This window comes from Parambassis ranga, chromosome 18 (genome assembly GCF_900634625.1).
Source record: "Parambassis ranga chromosome 18, fParRan2.1, whole genome shotgun sequence".
NCBI lineage: Eukaryota > Metazoa > Chordata > Actinopteri > Ambassidae > Parambassis > Parambassis ranga.
In genome coordinates, this window is record NC_041038.1 from 10,453,784 (window position 1) to 10,477,057 (window position 23,274).

The window sequence follows — 23,274 nt, forward strand, 5'->3', positions numbered from 1 at the left end:
AACCACAACTCTGTGACCTTCCTAACTGTGTAACCCTAACCCTAGTTTTGACCCTAACCCTAATACAATATTTGTTGAGTAATCAACAAATATCCTTTAAAGGTCAATAACGTTCAATACTATTGTTTACCAAAAACACAAGGGGTTAGCCTTATGTTTTTGCCTGTTTTGACCAAGCGGCAACCTTCGGGGCTCAAAGTTGAAGCCCATGCGGAAGTGTCAAAACTTGTAATTCACGCTGCAACAGCTGGGGGCTGGCTCCAAAAGCGAGTAATTTCCCATAGACTCCCATGTTAAAATGGCCGATTTCACAGCAGAAAAGAACATGTTTACAGCCTGGTACAAAAAATCGCTGTGGTCTCAGATGATAGGTTCTCTTCTAGTGTCAATTGTAGGGGGGGTGAATTTTTTTACAACTCACTCGTTTCAATTGTATTCTGACTTAAAATTACGCATAATTATGGGCGTTGCCGCTTGAGTGACAGACAGTTGACGTATCACAGCGTGAGTTTCCTGCTTCCACGATCGCCCGCCCCCCTAAACCCCGCTCGTGCCCCCCCTCTTTGTCCATATTCGGAGTTTTAGTTGACGTGACGCTGCCAACATGGCGGCGGTCATCACGTCCTGGAACCTCCCACCGAGCCTCAAAACGGCTCTTCAGAAACAAACGGGTGACGTCACGGAGGCTCTGTCCATAGTTTTTACTGTCAATGGTTTTGACGCCAAATTAAAGCGTCTAATTTTTTTACTATTTGCAAGAATAGTAACCCTTTGTAGTAACCTTTGTAATCATCAAATATCCATTAAAGATTAATAAAACGTCTGAAATTTGAAAAAGTGGAAAAAAAGTGGAGGAAGGGCATTCTGATACCCTCATCAGATGATCAGGTGCAGCTGATCAGGAGAGGGTCCTCGTTGATTGGGTCTGAGACAAAGAACAGGAGCAAGAAAATCCAGCTCTCTCCCTTGACTCACTATGTGTTTGTAATCCAAAGAAAGAAAATGTAATACTGGAAGTTTAAACCACCACTTCTAACAGATTTCCAGCTCAGTACCCCACAGTTTCTCCTGGGACCACATAAACAAAAAAAAAGGAATTACACAGGTAGACTACATTAAAAAAAAAGTCAAGTAAAAATGTAAAGGAAAATAAAAATACACACTAAGCAAGGTTTTATATCACTTTTTTATTTCTCATTTTTATGCCAATATTGCAAGTTTTTTTCTTGTTTTTTCTTCTTTTAATGACATACAGATTTGAGCATGATCTGGAGCTGCAATATGTACAAAAACAAACTAATGTATGTTATAAAAAAAAAAAAAAAACGAAAACAAAACCGTCCCCTTTGTTTTGACGTTATTGCTAAATGTTACAAACGGCACAGGTTTCTACCATCAGCAACCCTTTGAGCACTGAGTATACTACCACAATAACACCTCTGCTTACCATTTACTAGAATAATACACAGATACAGTGAGAGAAATGGAAGGAGAAAAAGCAGGAGGAGGAAGACGACGGCACATTAGGGCCCTATCATTGTAAATAAAAACAAAAAAAATAAATCATAAATATACCAAGCCAGAGGGAAGTGGAGAGCTCAAACAACTTCCAAGATAAAGTCCAAATATTCCAAATCTTACATTTTCTTTTATTTATTTATTTTTGGTAAATTTAGATTTTTTTTCAGAAAAATTCAACATAAATATATGAAAATTTGTGTTTTCACAATGTAAAAAAATGTAACATGAAAAAGTGTGCATTTTTAGGACTGTAATGTCAGAAAATGTGACCAAGTTTCTTCTTTTTTATTCATATTTATGATATGATGTCAGAGAATTTTTCCAGTTATTAAGATTCTAAGTGAAGAATTCTAAGTTTTTCTTGCCATACTCCAATCCCTCTTGCTTTGTATTATTTATAATTATTATATTTTTTCTATTATTTGTCGGGTGTATGGCGCTAACGTGCCGTCGACAGAGGAGAGGGGGCGAAATGACCGAAAACAAAACAAAGTGATGGGACTGTAGCGAAGCTAAGCTGCATGTTAAAAACAAAAACAAAGGGTGAAGAAAAAAAAATGGTGAGAAAACAAACAAAAAACCAAAGAGTGAGGATGAAGATACACGTAAGAAGAAGAGAAAGGTTAGCGCTCTGTAGTGCAAACAGCCACATAGTCTTAAGGAGAAGTAAGGCTGAGTGCGACAGAGAAGGGCTCCACACTCCTTTTGTTTTTGTTTTTTTAAAATTTGTTTAAAGCTGCCTCTCACTCTGCCCTGTTTTGTTTAGCAGTGCATGAAAACTACATTATAAAAGACATTTGGCATATTAGAGGATACATACATTGTTCAGAGCTCATTATAAAAAAAAAACAAACACAAGAACAGCTGCTTTTGGAGGTGTAAAAACAACCAGACACACACACACACACACACACAGATGATGAGACGGGTTCTATTTTCTTTTTCTGTCTTAAAAGCTTTGTCGCCAGGTGAACATTAATACAGCGTGCATTTTTAAGAAGGCATGTAACATCTTTTTGACCCCTTTTTTTTTGACAGTTATTCTGTATCCAGCTCAGATTGTCAAGGCGACACTTATTTGAAGAGCATGCATCATCCCCCTTTCTTTTTTTTTATTAGGTGCTCAGTTCAGACTCGCAGGAGGACATGAAGAAGAGGAGGGAAGAAGAGGGGGCGGAGGCAACATGTAAACAAAAACCCAAAAATATCCACGCTGGAGGGGGCAGTGGAGGGAAGGGGGGGGGGGGGGGGGGGGGGCCAGGATGATGATGCTTCACAACTGTCTGAATTTTCGAGCTAGAAGACGTAGAAAAAGTTGAAAAAATCTACAGTTTAGGATGTTGCGATCCTGCAGAGTAAAGGGTTCGGGTTGACCTGCAGCTCGTCTAAACAAAAACACTCCCAGGCCAACGTAGGCAGCACGGGCTATAATGCACTTTTTTTTTTTTTTTTTTTTTGTTGTTGTTAACAGAAAACAAGAAAAGGGGGAGACTGTACCAATAATTTAAAAAATATTACAATATAAAACATTTAACATTAATGACAAACATGTGGGCGAAGATTTGGCAAAACGGAGGAGGAGGGGGGGGGGGGCATAACTTAAAAAAGTTTATACATCAAAAAGAGAGAGAGAGAGAGAGGGGGGGGGCAAGCGAATCCTTTTTTGTTCCTATTTCAAAGGTGTAAGAAATACTTCATTAAAGCAGACATTCAAGTTACAGTATCATTGTTCTTTGTTTTTTTTTTTTTTTTGTTTCCCCCGGAAGTGTATACAGTTGTACTGTAATACTGTGATATCACAAAGTATTGCCTTTGAATGTTTGTCCACATTTATCAGATCCTGGTGGAAGACAGGAATCAAATCCCAAATGATTCTTTTGAGTTTGAAATGGAGCGAGTCTGACTCAATATTCAAATACAGCGACAAAATCTGAAACGCACACACACACACATATATATATATATTTGCTGGCTGGTGAACTAGTGCTCAGGCGGACAAGAAAAAAAACAAAAAACAATGAAACGACCTGTACAATATTGCTGTTATGTTCTGTTCCATAATACACATTTAGAAGGCCTTTATGCTCCGCAGCAGGAGACGTGGTCGCCATGAAACATGTGTGAGTGCAACTCTACTCGGACACAACACACACACACACACACGCACACACACTTCTGCAAAGGCGACAGTAACCACAGGACATTTAAAAACAAGAAGAAGAAGAAGAAGGCTGAGAAGAGCTGACAGCGCCCGTGTACCAAAAGTGAGAAGGTGCCGCGCACCGCATGAAAAAACAGAAACACAGGATTACTGTACTTGTACATCGAGAACGAAGGCGGAGATCCTTCAAAGGCTGCTTTGCATGAGAAGGTGTTTCTAGAGCTCCGAACGACACGATCAGGAGCGGGGAGAGTTCGCTTTTTCTGTTTTTTTTTGTGCTATGCACAGGTTCTTCCAATGTGAGTCCACAGCAGATAAGAAGAAGTATTTTTTGTTGTTGTTGTTGTCGTAGTTTCATGTAATTAAAGTTTTCAGTAAGGCCACATCAAATTGAAGAAGTGTCAGGATAAAAATGCCACCAGAACTACAGCACACACTGGAAGACACCTTGGGTAGGTGCAAGGTTCAAGACGACTACATTATTCGATACGTTAGCAGTGACCGAGCGACAGACACAGGATATTAGATATGTGACTGTGTACACAGTAAGAATATACAGTACTAAGGCTATCCTTTAAGTCAATGACTACGCTTATTACATTAGTTTGACTTGTTTTCATGGAAGTCTATTTTTTTTTTTCTGCAGATGTTGCCATGGCTCCGTGTGAGATGTACTGATGTGTATACTTTCCAGGAGACATAGCGCACACAGAGTATTGCAGGCAAGGCAGAGGCGTTGCTTAAAGCTTTTCTTTTTAAAGACTTCATACAAACCAAATGATAAAAAATAGGCCCCTCTGAGGTTATTCCCCAAAATTTAAAACATAAAAATAATAAAAAAAAAAACCTTCGCTTATGTAAATAAACAACCCAGACTTCAGATTTTCCCCAACAGAAGAAGAAGAAGAAGAAGAAGAAGAAGAGTATCAAAACAAACAAAGACTGAAAAGCAGGCGTTTGTTTTAAGGTCGCAATAACATACAGGTTGGGATTTTGGACCTCAGAAAAGTAGGGTGGGGGGGGGAACAAAGCCCAAGCTCAGAGGAAGAATAGAAACTATTTGGTAACAAAAGTGTACTATATGTTTAATACAAAAAAGGTATGAAGAAAAATGTACCTTTACTAAAGCTTATACAAGATCCTTGGTCCATAAAAACTATGTTATCGTCACGTTCTCTGTGTCCCTCTGCATCCTTGCGCTCCCTCCCAACAACAATACATCCATCCCCCTTCAGCAAATCAGCACAACGGGAGGAATAATTCGAAAACATGAGGAGGAGGAGGAGGAGGGGGGGGGGACTTTTCTTTTTTGTACGCGGTGGATGTATTGTTGTTGTTGTTGTTGTTGTTGTTGTTGTGGTTTTCCGCTCTCACAGCTGTAGAAAGGTGCTGGTGCTCTGAGCCTGCAGGAACTTTACTCGTTCCGAACACCAGAGCTGGGAGGGCAGGTCCCTAGATTAACCACAGGAGAGGAAGGGAGGAAGGAGGAGGAGGGGGGGGGGGGGGGAGAGAGGGGGGGCGTCAAGGAGCACTTCTGTTATTCCCATCGGCTGACATCTCCGCGGTGTCACTCCTTTTAGAATTCCCCGGCTCCTCTTGTCCTGCCGATTTTTCAGCTTCTTTGTATCCAAAATTAATTACGCAGCACTTTAGAGTGAGTCAGTTTGTGTTCCTATAGTCTGAATATACCTCCTGGTATATCTGCTCTCAAGGCATTTTAGTACGAGTGGCCCCCTGTGTGCGTTAGGAGACCACAGCCGCGGCGGTGGAGGATGAGGATGTGACTCCTGCGTTGGAGGTGCTGTTTGGGCCGTAGACGCCGGCGCCGGCCTCCTGGCCGCTGCTGCTGAGCAGGCTGGAGTTCCCGGCTCGCAGTATGGCGCCGGCGGCGCTGCAGTGTGGCCTCGGGCCGGGCTCCGGCGTGTAGGTGAAGGTCAGTGTGGTGGAGTAGATGATGCCGTCGTTCCTCACCAGCGTGACGGGCACCTGGACCGGCTGCCGCACCCAGCGCCAGCCCTCGCGGAAGGCGGAGATGTCGGGCACCACGCACAGCATGCTCTCCGCACACCTGGAACAAAAAAAAAAACAGCTTTTTGTTTTGTCTTGTAACAATCTACAGTCCACCTTCTCCTTCTATTTTAAGAACTGACTTGACAGGCATCACTGTAACAAAGTGTGTTGTAGTGTTTTGGAGGTGGGTGGTCGATGTGCACTTTGATGCTCTGTGGGTGGCACAGATAAACACAGAAAAACTAATCACTATAAACTCAACAGGACAGAGCAAAGGTTCCCGAAAAAGGATTTTACAAGAGAGCAGCTCTTAAAAGGAACATGACCGCTGTAGTGCAGGTTCGATGAGCAACTTGAGATGACCATTTAATTACTGTATTTAGGTAATTGGTCCATTTTACTATTATACTCTTTGAACTAAAGCCGTTTCTTTTTTTTTTTTTTTGAGTCTCACATTTTCTCATAGAGGAAAAACAAGCCATGATGGTTTCACAATTATTAGCTGGCAAAATCACAGATTGCATTAAAAGCAGGAACAATGCAGCCTAATTAATCAGTATTACCCCGTTCACACTGGGGAAATCAATCCGGCTAGAGCGGGATTCAGGCCATATCTGGATATATCCTGATAGTGTGAACACCGCAAATCAGGCTATATCCAGCTTGATTTCATTGTCCTTCAGGTAGAAAAAAGCCGGATTGGCTCAAATGTGGTTCAGGTCTGAACGCAAATGCAGCTAGCGAATCCGACTAGCGACGCGATACTTCCAGTTCACGAGGACAGTGTCCGGGTCACGTACAAAAGCCGTATGTACACAACCATCGAAGTACGACAGCTTTGCCCCGAGTTTATTTTCCACAGGGATACAAACCCCTTTACGAGGCGCCACCTAGTGGTTTGGAGGGCCACAAACAAGCCGGATTAAGCCGGATTAAGCACGGACACAGTGTGTGATTTGAAAATAGGTCTGAACATATCCAGCTCAAAGACTATCCAGATACAATCCTACTCTAGCTGGATTGACTTTCTCCAGCCTTTTGAGCGTGGGTTCTAAAGAGAGTGAAGCTGATGCAAGGTGGGTACCTGTACATGGTTTCAGCCTCGACGTCACCGAACCAGACCCGCAGATTTGGAGTGAAGTTTTGTCCCGTCAGCTCCAGCATGGCAACATCCCCGCCACCATTTAGCTGCACGGTAAGAAGATGGTTAAGCAAAAAAAAAAAAAAAAAAAAAAAGGAATAGACTTAAGAGCTGAAATCTGAAGGTCATGTACCTGTAAGCTCTCTACCACAGGCACGGGGGTGACAGGCGAGTGGACGGGGCCCATGCCCTCGTAAAAAGTGTATTCGGCCTTGTCTGTGCTGATGATTGTCCAGGAGGCGCCGTCATTGATCATCTCCTTGTTGGGTTCCTTTGGGCATGGAGTGGCCTAGAGGAAACAGGAAGAAGACGTGACCTCTACAAACAGGCAACAAGCTGTGAACATGATGAACGTGAAGAGGGTAAAACTGACTTGAAACTGGATGATCCTTTCTTGGGAAAGGCACAGGTACATGCGTTCTGTGTCCTTCAGGTAGAAGGCACACTTGTGGAGCTGGGAAACCGGGTCATCGGCGTCTAGCAGCGCCGTCTGCTTGTCCACCTTTCGGATGATCTGACAATGGGAGGAGACAGATTGATAAGAAGAATGTGGGACAGAAGTCAGGAGGAAAAGGAAGAAATGTATTTGATTTACTATCTGCAGTTTTACAGCCTCTACAAACAGGTATTTTTACTCTTCTAGGTTACTGGTTACAGTCATTTCTTCCTACTTGCTCAGTAAAGTACAGATTTTTTTAGAATATTTTAGTGTAAATGGTTCATTTTAGTACATTTTTATAACAGTAATATAGTTTAATAGTAGTGATATAATAATATAATGCTTGGATTTGGTCATATTTCCGTATTTTCAGATTCTTTTTTTGTCACATTTTTGTAAATAATGATCGGTTGGATTGTTTCTTTAAAGTCGCTCCCATTGTCCCTTCATTTTCTTTGCTGTAGCTGCTGTGATGAATCAGCGTCCCTACTGAGCTTGGTGAGTAACATTAGTGTGACTGTTACCAGTCTCGGCAGGGCCATGCCAGTGACAGAGCAAACCAGCTTGACTGTCTGGCCGTAGTGGATGTAACCGTCTCTCACAGTGAATTCTTCTCCTTCTGACTCCTCATCATCCACTGAAAACCACAAGAGAACAGCATCAGTGCTGCTGCCCACATTCCATCAATCAATCAATCCATCGCTCTCTGTCAGCGTGTAATTATTGAGCGTGGGTTACATTTACACAGATCAAGCAGACACACTTATTTCTTCTTTTTTTTCATGTTACAGATAAGAAAGACGGAGACTCACACAGGTGGATGTAAAAAGCACCCCACTGCTGGGAACTGGCGTGAAAGTTGCCGCCCTCCACGTGTAGGTAACGTGTGCTGACTGTTTGGGATCGCAGTCTGTTAAACAGCGCCACCTTGGTTCCTGATGCGATGCACACTGTGGACAGACAGACGGACAGGTTACATAATGACACAGGAACGACATGTGAGTTCACAGTAACAGTGACTAACTCTGCTGACAGTGTCAGACGGGGTGAGCTCTCTATGACAGAACTGGGTTACTGGACTGACAATTACAGCTGCACTGCCCTCTAGTGGTTAAAACGTATACTTATACTTATAAAATCATATGAAGATAAAAAAATATAATACATAAAACAAAAAAAACACAATATAAAGAAAGCTTGGATGTATTTTAGACAAAATAAATAATACAATAAAAAACAGCCCTGACAGTAAAATGTAACGGTACATTAACATTAGCTCCTTTCACACAGCAGTTGTGTCTCTTCTCACTGTTCTGAGAGTTGTATGGACACTAAGTGGAGTCTTGTCTAAAAAGCTAAACACACAGCCATGGAAAACATCTGTTTTCAACTCACAGTCAGCGTTTTTGAGGGACTGCTTCTTTTTGGAGGGCTTGGAGATGACTTTGATCCTCTTGCTGAGGAAGACACCGATGTCAGCGCTGTTGCCGTAGAACATCTTGACGGACAACATGAAGTGCTTTCTCTTGTCAGAGTCTGATATGTACAAGGTTTTGGCTGTGCAATAATTCTGGTGAGAAGAAGGTATCGGGTAAGGAAACATTTAAATTGACTTCTTATATCTTAAAAATGTCTGATGAGTGTGATGACATCGTGCGTGTTCCTACCTTTCCCTCTAAGTTGAGCTGCTGCATTTCTTGGTCGCTGTTACCGATGCCGATGAAGGCACAGGGCTGCGACTCCTGCTCAGAGCACCCATCTCGCTCCATCTGCTCCTTCTTTTTCTTCCAGCCACTGCCCATCAGGTACACACAGGGAGGAGGGCAGAAGAACCTATGGTTGTGCAACATAATGTAGTTTTACATCACTGCATCTCTTCATTTTCACCACAAGAGGGCAGACATGCACCAGTTTTCAACCAAAGCCACAAACGTGTGTGTGCGGACTTTTGTAGAATGGCACTAAACCCTCTATCTTAAGCCTGTCAAACTTAATTAGCAGATGTTACCAGAATCAGTCCAGCATAGAAATCATCAGCTGAGGAATATAAACCAGCACCGTAAGTTTTGTTTTCCACAACACTCAAATCAAACCATTGAAAAGAACTCCAGATCTCTTAGAAGAGAAATCGACTCATTACAGAAGCTTCAAATAAACTCATGTGCGTCAGTGTGGAACTGGAAAGCGACCTATTTCGCAACACCAGTGTCTGTCTCTGTGGGTGTTTGTCTACTTTCACCTCCTATAAAAAGCGCAGACAGCGAGAGGCTGCTAGAAAGAGAGAGAGAGAGCGAGCGAGGGAGAGAGGGAGACGGGCACATTAACATTCTCCATGCGCCCACTTTCTGGGGTTTTCTGGGGCTCCCTTGTTGCAATTCAGAAAGAAGTCATCTGAGGTGTGAGGCAGACACATGAAGCATGAACGGAGGATATGAAGGAAAAACTGACGATGACACGCAGTCACTGAGATAAAGCAGAAATTCTGGAAGGAACTGAGCAACTCAAAAAACCAGCCAACACTGACAGCTGATCATGAACAAGCACACAAATATGTGACACGAGTGCCTGACTGGACCCCTTCCCCCTTCACCTCACTGGACAAGATAGCTTAAAAAATGATCTCCGTCTGAACCCCTGCATCAGTCTAAGAGGTGTCTCGTATGAGACGAGCAGAGGATGGAGAGCTTGAATGGAGTTGCAAAATGAGCATGAGGTGGTGTTGGCGGTGGAGAGAAAAAAACTATAAAAAGCCTGAAACTGAGAGGTACAAAGGTGACTGTGTTACAGGAAGGTGTTTGAGGTAGAAGAGATGAGTTCAAGAGTGCAGAACAAAGGGCGAGATCGCCCCATCGTGTCTTTAAACTGCAGATTCAGGCCGTATGCTGTTGCCCCTGAACCTCTTACATCTAACTGCTCCATGGTTTCACCAGACATGCCTGCCCCCACCCCAAGGGGGTTTTATCTCCCCTATTCTCATAGCTCCTAGCTCCTCTCTTCCTGTGCCCTTTCCTTCCGGCTCTCTGAGGGCTTCACCTGAACGTGGCCTCACGCAAAAGGTCGCTGCTCATTTCCTCCTCTGACCTCTGCTGATACGAGAGGTCAAAGGGGGTCAAGATACCCACTCAGCACAGAGGCAGGCTGGAATGTGTGTGTGTTCACTCAGATCCCCTCAAGTGATGTACAATACCTGTCCATGAATCCGTCCCACACAGGGTTTCAATTCTCAAAAGGCCAAGTTGTTGTGTTTGTACTTAATAACTAATAAATTCCTCCAGGGCACAGCTGTGTGCAGCCAGACTATAAGAAACAAAGTCCAGCTCAACTACAACATATCAATGGCTTGTACTAAGCCATAAATCAAATTTTGGATCAATACCGCTGTAAGCAAACACGGCTGATTTAGTTTAAGACAAAGAAATAATTAATCTGCTCCTTAACAAGAGGTAATCACCCATAAACCACAACCTGCAAGCCTTTAACCCTTTATGCTAAGTGAAACTAATGCCTTACCTTTTTTCATTGCCATAGGATTTCTGTGCAACTTTAGCGTGCAGGATCATAACAGTTTGGTCGCCTCGCTCCTTCAGGTAATTCCTCATCGCTTCTCTGTAAGAGAGGAAAGAGATATTAGCAGGATATAACCTTAAAGATGAGGTGAGGGAGGGACGTGGCGAGGGGAATTATCAGAAAGGTTTTAAAGAGGCGATGTATTTGTGTAAATAGATGGACAAAAACAAAAAAAAATACATAAATAAAAGGAGCAAGTGTCAAGTATGGAATGAGAGTATGCAGTCTACTCGCAATGACCTCTGGAAGGCCTCAGAGGCACCACAGTCCGCTCGCCAAAAAGCAATGTTCTCCCCCAGCTGGGTCCATTTGAGGTGGGGGTGGACTGAACCGTTAATGACCGGCTCAGAGGGACAGTGAGGAGCAAGGGAGAAGAGAAGGGAGACGCAGAGGGAGAGAGCAGAGTAAAGAGAGAGAGAGGAAAAAAAAGAAAACACCAGAGCTGAAAAAACAAAAACAGCAGAGCTGAGCTCACCAACAAAGATTCCTCATCTCGTGTCAAAATGTTGCAAGGTCTGCACTCCAATTACTTCTGTCAACTCGGCCAAAAACCTCCCCTACTCTTCCCGAAGCATACAAGTATACTTTAATACGTTATGCTGGAGTGTAAATGCACAATTAAAGACACAAAAACGAATGGACAGCAACACACCCCCGGTCCAATCCACACAGATGCCAGTGACACCTGACACGCCGGGGTGCTCAGAGGGCTTCCCACTCGCAGATTTCCACTCTGCCACGCAATACTGGGCCGCACGCTTGGGTTAGATGGGGCTTTTGTTATGAAAAGCAAGGGGCCCCCCTCACCGTATGGGTGCAGGAAGGAGGGGAGGGAGAAGAAGAGGAGGAGGAGGAGGAAGACTGAGAGGGATTGTGGTTTATGCATTTCATAATGGACTGGAAAGTGTTTTATTTCTCTTTTCACTGTGTGCAAAACATACAAATATTTCAGTCCCATAGCACAGCTAAATCATACTTTGTCGCTTACTTAGTGTTTCCTTAAATGACTGATCGCCGGCAACTACAACAGAAAACGATGGGAGGCACGATCCGAGAATTCCAAACATTCGAAGTGATCCGACGCAGCCTGACACAATTTAAAACACCACATGGAGAGAATTATATCATGGCAGGAAAGAAGGTCAAGTCAAGCCAAAAGCAGCAGTTTGATTAAAACTATTATTTTTTTTTTTTGCAAATATGTAGTGCTTTTCTGGAAAGAAAGTGAACAATGCACGCACCGCTGTCACACATGCACAAACCCCAGGGAGCCTCCTGTGTTCACAGCTCTGATTGATTGGATGCAGAACACACACACAGTCCAGACCTGCTGATGTCTGGCCTGCAGGGCACATGTCACACCTCTGATGGGGTGACCTGCCGCTCTTGTGGGAAGGATGACATCACAGATGGGACTCGCATGTACTCTACACATATAAATCACATCATGCTTTCCATCATCCTATTTACAGTCAGTGTAACTCCCACTGGGCATGCCAGGGGATTAATCAAGCAGCTGGCATGTGTTGTTAAAAGGTTGTATTTTTGCTTAAGTGATGTGTAACTCTTTGCATCAATTACTGGGCGTTGTAACCAGAACAGACAGAAGCGGTGTGCCAACATAAAGTGTGGACTGCTCAGGTGATTAGGGATGTCCCGATCAGGTTTTTTTGCCCTCGAGTCCTAGTCCGAGTCCCGATCCGATCCTAGCAAAACATGTGTGTGTGTGTCGAGACCGCCACGCTACGAGATTTCACACACGCAGCAGCTCATCGAGGTCTCGAACCAGGACCTCTCGCGCCAAAAGCGACTGTCATACCCCTACACTACAGGACACAGAGCCACCCTGCACAGAAGGCGTTAACTTTGAGAGTGCTAATAAATATATATCCGAGTCCTGATCGGGAGGTAATGTCCGATTCCGATCGAGTCTGAAATCACGTAATCGGGCCCGATTTCCGATCACGTGATCGGATCGGGACATCCCTACAGGTGATGTTCAAAAAAATGTTTCCTTTTTATGTCATATAAGCTCAAAACCTCGAAGAAGTTGCACAGGTTTAAACACCACAGACGACCCAGAACCTGGCGTCACAGGGAGCAGGCAGCAGCTTTGTGCCACCATCAACCAGGCACAGCGCACTGGGAGGACATTAGATCATGGCGTCAAAGGCAAAGGGACAGATTTTCAAGAGTGTATTGTCCCAGGATCACCGCTATGCTAAATGTATCATTTGAAGACTGCAGTTGTCGCCCAAAAATAGGTCCCTATACACCCTAAGTGACACAAACCATTGTTACTCACCTAAAAATATACGATTTAAAAAGGCAATGTTCTGCCACAAAGTTGTTTCATGACACCACCATCAAAGACCAGTGTTGCGTAGGTTACGTGTGATGACCTTGGCTTGTGGTTAACACTGTTTCACTGCTCACTAAACCCTTTCAGACCACTGTGGGTAGGTCGGGGGTAGAGACCGTTCAAGAAAGAAATGCATCAGGATCAGGCTTAGGCGCATGTACCGCCATCTTCAGAGCCCCCTAAAATAACTTCCCTATCAATAACTAAGATGCTCCCCATCATGTGGCAACAATCAAATGAAACAGAATAGTCGATGGTCACACAAACCCAACAGTGGGTTCAACTCATGTTGCTCAGCCAAGCATTGTTCAAACCCACAGATTTTTGCATTGATTTTCAAGTGGAGAAACAAAGATGCCAAAGATGATGGGTGGAATTCTGGCGCAGATGAATACACAAAAAGATTCACACAACATCAACAACGTTTAGATGTGATGATAGAGACATTAAATTGTGGCATCCTAAGAATCGGAATTTTTCCCTTTGTGTATTTATGTATAAGCAAATTGTTTCGGTGTTAGTAAACTGTATAAACAGTAGGCAAGAAATGCTAATTCTATATTTTCCTACTGATAAACCTGCCAGATTTTAAGCAGGTTGTTGGTTAGTTAAAATAAGCTCACAATAATGGAGAGGACCATGTGGCTGAGACAACAAAGTGTCAGAAGTTACCAATGGAGAATTGCTAAAGGCCTATTAAGAATGTACAGATATCTGACTTTGAAATGAACTTCATTTGTTTCCTTTATGATGTAAGTCAAAGGTTAGGTTAAGGGTAAAACATGTATTTAAAAAAAACAAAAATATGGACCAGTGTTAATTTTGTTGACGAATCATTTTCGTCATAGTTTTCGTTAACGACCTTTTTTTGCTGATAAAAATGAGACGATAACTAAATAAAAAAATAACGCACGGTGCCAAAAACGAAGACAAAATGTATCGACACTTTCGTCAACGAATAAAAACGAGACGAAATTATTGAGACGAGATCCAATCAGAGTAAATTTTGTTTGTGGAAGGGAGGGACGAATCAGGAGACGGCGGCAGAGAGCCAATCAGAAGTGATCTCTCTGCGTAAGGACCAAGCGGCAACCTTTGGGGCTCAAAGTTGAAGCCCATGCGGAAGTGTCAAAACTTGTAATTCACGCTGCAACAGCTGGGGGCTGGCTCCAAAAGCGAGTAATTTCCCATAGACTCCCATGTTAAAATGGCCGATTTCACAGCAGAAAAAAACATGTTTACAGCCTGGTACAAAAAACCACTCTGGTCTCAGATGATAGGTTCTCTTCTAGTGTCAATTGTAGGGGGGGTGAATTTTTTTACAACTCACTCGTTTCAATTGTATTCGGACTTAAAATTACGCATAATTATGGGCGTTGCCGCTTGAGTGACAGACAGTTGACGTATCACAGCGTGAGTTTCCTGCTTCCACGATCGCCCGCCCCACTAAACCCCGCTCGTGCTCCCCCTCTTTGTCCATATTTGGAGTTTTAGTTGACGTGATGCTGCCAACATGGCGGCGGTCATCACGTCCCGGAACCTCCCACTGAGACTCAAAACGGCTCTTCAGAAACAAACGGGTGACGTCACAGAAGCTCTGTCCATAGTTTTTACTGTCAATGGTAAGGACGTTACCCCGCGATGCTGGAAGAAGGCGTACTCATGCATGGTAACACAACACAGCAGAAGAACAGACACACGGACACGTTTGATGTCAAGACAAACAAGACGGTTCGCAAACCCTGCGGAGCGACTATCAGCGGTAAAAACACAACAAACGTGAAGCGACATTTGCAGACGAGTCATCCTAACTTCCGTTACACGTGACAAAATCTATAAATGAAGACACCACTGATGGTTTTACAGCATGCGACCTGTTTCTAAGTTGTCACTTAAGTGTTTTGCTGTAGTTATGGAGGATTCATGAAGAAGGTCATGACTGAACAGTGTATTCAGGGAGAGAGCTCACTGTTCACTGGGTCTTTTGTGAAAAGAAACAACAAAAGTTAAAGCTGTGCCTGTTTTTATTGCACTTTGAACCTTAATTATTTCATGAAAAAACATATATCATAGACTTTTAGTCGACTAAATCCACGGCAGATTTAGTCGACTAAAATTCTTTGATATTTAGTCGACTAAAACTAGACTAAAAGTTAAAAAATGTTGATGATTAAATGTGACTAAAATCAAATGACATTTTAGTCACAAGACTAAAATAAAAACTAAATCAGAAATTGCTGCCAAAATTAACACTGATGGACACACAGGAACTAGTAGAAGCATAGTAAACAGTACCGTACTCAAAATGACAAGGGTTATTCACAGTTTCACAATCAACAAACATGTAACCACAGGCCATTCATCTTCAAAAAAAACATCACTGAACTGACTTCATGGGCAGGGGGTTAAAAAAAATATAGACAGAAAGTCACAAAAACTGTGACTCGGAAAAAAAAAAGTGACTCTGACAGGGACGACAGAGTAATCACTCATCTCTTGCACATAAGGAAACACAAACACACGCACAGGATGGAGATTCAGATTCTCTTCCTGAGAGACGGAAGGAGAAGTGAGAGAGTGACCAGCGCACGGCTCAACTTCCTGTGCAGGAGCAGCAGGCGGACACGCAAAAAAAAAAAAGCTCGTATTTTAACACGCTAAATATTACAGACTGAGACATCAATGTCCTGTTTCAACAGCGAGGGGGAAATTAGTGTCAGAGCAACATTCAAAAAAAGAAGATGTGTTAAAAGTCATTCAGCAAGTTCCAGTAAACAAGAAGAAGTCAGAGGGAAGAGAAGATAAATGATCGAGTAACCAGAAACAGAACTGATTAAAAAAAAACAAAAAAAGGGAAATGTTTGAGAGGTGAGACAAAGATGTGCCAGACAGATTAACAATAAAAAAAAACAATCAACAGCAAGCATTGTAGTGTGTCTGTGTCTGTGTGTGTGTGTGTGTGTGTGTGTGTCTGTGTGTGTGTGTGTGTGTGTAGGGGCTGGGTTAAGCCAGGCTACAGATGCAGCAGAGCAGACAGGCATCTGTCCTGTACATCTGCCACAGTGTCTACAGCATCCCCTGTCACAAGACCCCCCCCCCCCCCCCGTAAAAAAAAAAAAAACACACATCACACACACACACACACACACACACACACACACACACACACACACACACACACACACACACACACACACACACAGAGTGGAGGGGCGTCTAATATACACATGCACTGTGAAACAGCTCAATTAAGAAGATCAGACTGCAATTAGTGTGCGCCCTTGTGCATCACAAAAGGTAGAGTACACACATTGGTGATGTCAGGCTTGGGTTAAAACATTAACAATCAGCCTCCTTTTACAAACTGAGAATTAGGGACAGGTGACCTGCAGACAAATGTTTGATGTCTGACCTACAGGTCTCGAAAACGCTGACGCAGACTTGCCTGAAACCGGATTGTGCAATATATCTTAACTCTGTGTCAGAGTGACACTTGTGTGAGTTATCCAACAGTCTACACAGCATCAACAGTGAAGCAGGTGGATTACATTTATTACAGTAAAAAGAAACTTGATTGTGTGTCAGTAAAACAGCTACAGGCAAGTTTAAAGTCTGAATTACAAATGTTTTCAACAAAAGATGTGTTTTCTGTGAAGCTTTTCCATCTGCGGGGCTCATCCTTCCTCTTTTGTTTGGGAGAATTGGCCCTTGAAGGGGCCGGCTGCTCTAACAGAGGAGGGAGCTTATTCAGCCTGTACGCCTGTGTGTTTGTGTGTCCGTCTGAATAGTGTATGCACGTGAGTGTCATGTATTGTATTTCCAGTCGAGTAGCCTTTCTGACAGTGCGGCCCTGCAGGACCTTGATTTTTTAGCTGCCCTAAAAAGCCCTTGCAGGACGCTACGCTGTGTTAGCAGTCTGAAAGCCCATGGAGCAATAGCAGCTTAAAAGGGGGGACAAGTAAGTGTTAGAAAAACCTGCAGATATGTCAGCACTGAAGCAGATTCACAGACAAAAATGGAGCGCATTGTGAAAAGCAGGGAAACAACCACACACACACGCACACTAAATGAGTTCCGTTTTGTGCCTTTCGGCTGCTGGGGAAAGAGTGTTTTGTGTCCCGTCATATTTTTCTGGCCATCAAAAACCATCAGACGAATCGAAGGGCCGGCATGAGCCAGCGGACTGGCAGCACATGAATGAAGAGGGGGGACACATCAAAAGATGCTGGGGCCCCTTTTTTTTTTTCCAAAACCATGCTCAGCTGTTCCAAGCAATATGCAACCCCTCATTTTCCCCCGCTGAGTGCCACGCGCAAAAAAAGGCCGAGCGCACACACACACAGACACACACAGCAGCCCGGACTGCTCCCAATAACAATGGCAAACAAGCGCATACACACAATCCTCTATGAGAACGCCACAACATCCATCAGCATTTTGTGCAGCTCCAAATGACAGAATAATCAAAAACTTGCAGTGCAGCTACACAAAGCTGCACAAAGTGCATTATTTTTAAACAAACAACTGCAAAAAACAAGTAGAAAAAAAACACATCATGTCTTTGGCATGAGTTATAAACACAGCTCAGTGATACACAATACTTAGCAGAATCACAATGATTAACTAAAACCTGCATTAACACTTCAGGATTATCAGGGCCAAAAAATTACTACTACTCTAAAACCACCTATGTAACTTGTGTGTGTGTGTGTGTGTGTGTGTGCGCTCACCTTGTTAGGCGCTGTGGCTGAGGGCGCTCCCCGAACTTCCTGCAAAGACACAGAATGAGAAGAAAAACATGAGTGGGCTGCTTATCAACCACAAACACACAGAGTAAACACTGCGTTGCAAAATGGTGCGCGTAAGCACACACACACACACACACACACGTAGCAGCCTTGACGGTGTGAGGCAAGCGCTACGACATGTCAGGATGTTTTGATCGCAGCTGACAGGTTTGAGCAGGTGTACAGACCTGGTGCACAGAACTTTAATGAAACTAATTCATAGGGTGTCAGAAATGTGCATCAACAGTAGAAGCCCATTGTTTCAGATCAACATGGAGGGCACTTGACTTGATAATTCCCAGACGGTGCTTCCAGTTCAATGGTGCATTTTAGAGCCGAGGGCAAATTTCATTTTGTCAAATACAACAGAGAGTAATTTATTCTGTATTCAAAAAGATATGAGACACTGAAGAATCTCAATGAACAGTGGTGGTGGGTGGGCGTAGATCTCACCTAACAGGGAGACTGAATTATTACATTTTTCCTTTTGCAATGTGTGCCAAAAAACGTTGGATTATTAGAAGTAAGACTCCTTCCCTAAAATGGGTTTTTGATGATCATTTTTGAAACTAATGATTCGTCTCTGTATTCCAAAATACATCTGTAGTGTCTGAAGAGCCACCCCTACACTCATTTCAACCTTCTTGTGAGTCACACTTTTTCACGGTCAAAAGGTTTATACAATATCACAAGGGTGCAGGGAAGCCCCCCAATACACAAACCCTCACGTCATGTTAGGAGGATGATGCCTTTTCCCCTCAGTCTGATGTCATGACACTTTTATGATACCCACTTACAAGAGCGTTAATGACATCAGCGAACTCCTAAAAACCTTGTGGCTCGTGCCATGGTGTGGTTTGTTTGCCATGTCAAGCAAAGGACGCTGCCAGTGGACCCTCCAGCCAGGCATGGCAGGCAACATTAATAATACCCCGTTCACACTGGGGGAAGAAATGTGGCTTAAGCAGGATTTGGCCGCATCCAGATCAATCCAGATGTGTTTTTTTCCGAGTGTGAACACCTCGAATCCGGCTGAATCCAGTTTGATTTCAATCCACCTCTCGTGGGTGGATCTAGCCGGATTGGCTCAAATGTGGCTCAGGTGTGAACGCAAATGTGGCGAGCGAATCCGGCTAGCGACATGCTACTTCAGGTTAGCAACAGGTTACTTTTGGTTAGCGATGTGCTACTTCCGGTTCACGGGGCGCGACACGGGACAAAAAAAAACGCATGACGCATGCGCATGCGCACACGCGGTCCTACCGCAGCGTGAACAGACTCTGTATATTACGAGGCGCCACCTAGTGGTTTGGAGGACAGCAAACATGCTGGATGAAGCCGGTGTGCTAGCCAGATTTGAAAATAGGTCTGAACGCATCCAGCTTAAAGGCTGTCTGGGCTCAATCCTACTCTAGCTGGAATGACTTTCTCCAGTGTGAACGGGCCCTTAGAAAAGACCGTCAGTTGGGACAGATGTTTGTGAAATTTGCATTCATTTGAAGACCTTGAGAGGACAGCCCCAACTCTGAAGCAGGTAGCTTAAGCTTGCAATGTGTTTCCCCCTCAACATCTCTACAGATCTATATTTTCTTCCAGACATTACAGAAAATTTACATCAGTCTTTTTTTTTTAAACCACACTGTCCTGCAAGAAGAAAACCGTCAACTGCAGAGCGCTGCCTCTGACAGGACGAGCACTGTACGTTGATGTGCAAGCAGACATTAGGTGCATTTCATTTGCTGACATCTGATGGATCTGTAAACCCAGTCATTGAGTCACACATGAAAACTCTTAGTCATACATCTGCTTGAAGCAAGGAAACCACTGCCAACACCGCATGAAGAGAAAAGGGTAATAAACCTGATTCTTGTTGGTAAAACCACTGACGTGTGCAGTGTATTATAAGCAAGACAGTCTGGACAGAAGTGTTTGAAATTTTCCCTCACTGTTAAAACAGAAACATCCCCAAAGCCACAAAAATGGAAATATACCAAAAAAAAATATCAAACCTGCTAGTCCTGAGCAGGAAGAAAGTAAAAATGAAACTACCTTTCTTTTCATCTTCTCTTCATCAGTAGGCACACAGCCTACTTGCCCTCTGCCCCAAATAATTATGATCTTATTAGTCCAATACAGCCAAATTATAGCATGCAGAGGTGCTAGGTGCGTTGTGTGCCAATAATTGACAATCCTTAAAAGGCAAAGTGAAATTTAGACTCTTTGTCTGGTGTCTTTATAGGGTCTTAGTAAATAATTGCATTAAGGGATCAAATGGAAACTGTGTGAAACGCAGTTGCTAAATCAAAAATTAGGGGCTTCAGTGCCAGGGCTTTTACTCAAGACCATAAAGACCACCTTCTGCTGTTTAAAAGACATTGAGCCAGTGTTGGTGGTCAGAAAACTACACCTGGTTTTGTCATTATTCTCATACAGACAAAAAGCAGCTTCAGATGTTTAACTTTTTAGAGGCCAAGGCTGAAAAAACATGTTTTTCCTCTCAATTAATCACCATTACTCAATCATCTATCTTTATTTATATAGCACTTTCAATTCAATATATATATGTAACACAAAGTGCTTTCCAAAGATGACCCACCCCCAACCAAAAACAACCAAATTTTGGGTGAAAGCATGTATATATGAGAGAAAAACAGTGAGATATTATCATGCCTGCAGCTCGTTTACACTCAGTACCGTCAAGGAAATTGCAAGTCAAAGGTGAGGATGCACTATGACATACACAGCGCTTATTGCTGAAGCTATATGCTATATGTGAAATGCATGTTAAATGTCACTGAATAAACTGATTAATCACAAAAAGTGGAAAACAAAACAGGCACAACAAATCAAAAAAAGGTGAACCCTGCAAAAGCAATAAAGCCCAAGACTCAAGGCTAACTAGCATTAGCATAATAACACCACTATTCTGGAGATGCATACAGTATGTCAGATCTTATTTAAATTTTTGCACCATTCAGTTCAAATAATTAATCAGACAACTAGTAGCTCCACATCAAATAATAGAAATAGGAGTTTTAAATGCTATGTGTATCACATTTTTCATCAATACCTTAATACTCGACTGAAACTCGTGCATATCAATACTGCTGCAGCTTTGTAGAGGCAATGTAGTAATCAAGGCAAGTACAAAAACAATGTTATATCAAGGTAATGGCTGCTTTTTGCACAGGTACATGTATTCAGAGAGGTGCACTGGGTGAGTGATTCAATTTGTCTTCTTGTGTAGGATGTGGTAGCTTTGCAGGCTGCTGTTAAAGTGTGTCAATACATCTTGCATGTGATCAGTAAACAAAGAGATAAGGTGCCACTCAAGTGGTTAGTAATTTTGGCACGAAGGCACGGTGTGAAATTTAAAAAAAAAAACGCATGACACCACAAAAAAACAACAAAAAAAAGGCCCAGGGAAAGAGGCAAGAGGAGGATAAAGGGTAGGAGAAACTAAAGGCATGATTGGTGCCAGAGCCAGAAGGAGGGAATGGAGGTGGAATAATTATAAAGGAGGGCAATCAATAAGGTTCCCACAGTGAAACACTGATGCCTCAACTGGCTAATGGATTCCAGACGGATCTCTTTTCTCTCTCCCCTCCTCCCGCTGCTAAACCTCACCCCGACCACAGCAAGCAGGGAGCGATGCAGGAACGGATACTGCAGGGAAAGTGTAGGGGGAGATTAAAGAGGGGGGAGAGGCTAGAAGAAGGGGATGGTGCATTGTGGGAAGAGTGAGAATGGGCTCTACGTAGAGATAAAAATTTAGGGATTTAAAAGTGGATAGATAGCTTTTATATATATATATATAGAGTGAGAGAGAATGAAAGGGAAGCTGAAAGGCTGCAAGCGTGCTGCAAGACGACAAGACAGGTTATATGAAAATACTGTGAAGAGTCACACTGAACGAGTGTGCACATTAAGGCGGTCAGGTTCTGTGAAAAACCGCCGTCCACATTTCCATTCACCTACACAGGCTCACTTCGCGGCGCCAGCTCAAAACACAAACACCAACAAGTGAAGACCAAACACAGGAAACCACAAAAGGTTTGGGTTGCAAAGAAAAGAAAGGCTGTTGCATCTGCAGCTTTTTTACCATGAAGTGCCACATCTTATGGCAGAGGTCAAAGGTCAGAATGTGCAGGTTCAAATGCTACACAAGCAGTTATTCAATACCGTCCTACACTACATTTGTCTGTTCTTTTTCTTTGCACCTGATGGCCGACGAACAGTAAGTAGAAGAGTTTTGCTCCCCTTCCTTCTTCCCTCTTCCTCTGGATAGAATGAAGGTGGAAAAAAAAAACTGCAGCAAAAACCCAGTAGTGAGAAATCAAGCCACAAAATAGAACTGACCACAATGAGTCACCATCAGAAAAACAGTAACAGGAACATCTAACACCTATCTCCATGAGTGCACACAACAGCAAGTTACACTCCCAGTGTCCAACTGATCTACATCATCTGTCACGTATATTAATGCACCTATCTAACTTTCTTGTCTGTTTATGAACACTGTAATAGGGCCTTCTAACTTCGTCCTGTAAGGAACCTGATAGGCCCATTAAACTACTAAGCCTACTTGCTGGTAGCTTACCCTGGCATTGTTACTAATGGGTTAGTGTGCCAAGGGCAGTGAACTGGCATAAGATGGGACAAACAGTCGTTCCATTTACAAGGGGAGCAAGCAAGAGACTGTGAACTGCCATTGTGGTTTCATAGTGACTGTGTCTTACGGTAGAAAAATAGCTTTTTCTGATGATTTCTGATGTGTAACATAGATATAATGAAGTGTTATCTATGACTTTTTAAGACCAGAAAGAGGCTCCTTACAGAAACACGGTGAAACACAGGTTTTGGACACGCTCACCTGTCTGTTTTCTTACATTAAAAATTGAGACAGAGCAACTTTTTCATCCTAATGCAACTCTACAAACAGACACTCTCAGCTTGTCTTGCACTGTGATGGATTAGGTTCACCGAACGAGCTGTGCTGCAGCCCGAAGACAGCCATGGGAAAATTGATAAAAGCTCCTCCGTGCTGCCAAAAGCAATATTCTGAGGGCAGAATAAAACGCTTGTAATGTTATGGGAAGCATGTGGGTAATAAAACGTTAAAGGACCAGTTTGTAGGATTTAGCAGACATGCAATATTTCAAAGTGTGTTTAAATAAGAGAGTAATCAGCTGTCACTGCAATCACACCAAAAATCCTAAATCAAAAAAATAATACATGAACAAAAATTCAAAAAGTTCCAGTTAATCACTGAATATTTTTCCCCCT

General features: G+C 43.0%; 1 protein-coding gene across 1 annotated transcript in view; it reads right to left on the reverse strand.

Annotated features, from left to right (window-relative positions):
* Positions 1–2,557: 2,557 nt before the first annotated feature.
* rbpjb (recombination signal binding protein for immunoglobulin kappa J region b) overlaps positions 2,558–23,274 on the reverse strand; it is a 37,950-nt gene continuing 17,233 nt past the window's right edge. Inside the window, exons 2-11 of the mRNA XM_028429060.1 lie at positions 17,932–17,970; positions 10,783–10,878; positions 8,940–9,105; positions 8,668–8,842; positions 8,085–8,222; positions 7,797–7,909; positions 7,207–7,347; positions 6,967–7,122; positions 6,777–6,880; positions 2,558–5,750 (exon numbers count right to left, since the gene is read on the reverse strand). Of these exons, the coding sequence (XP_028284861.1) occupies positions 5,426–5,750; positions 6,777–6,880; positions 6,967–7,122; positions 7,207–7,347; positions 7,797–7,909; positions 8,085–8,222; positions 8,668–8,842; positions 8,940–9,105; positions 10,783–10,878; positions 17,932–17,970 (1,453 nt within the window). The 3' untranslated portion in view covers positions 2,558–5,425. The remainder of the gene's footprint in view (positions 5,751–6,776; positions 6,881–6,966; positions 7,123–7,206; positions 7,348–7,796; positions 7,910–8,084; positions 8,223–8,667; positions 8,843–8,939; positions 9,106–10,782; positions 10,879–17,931; positions 17,971–23,274) is intronic.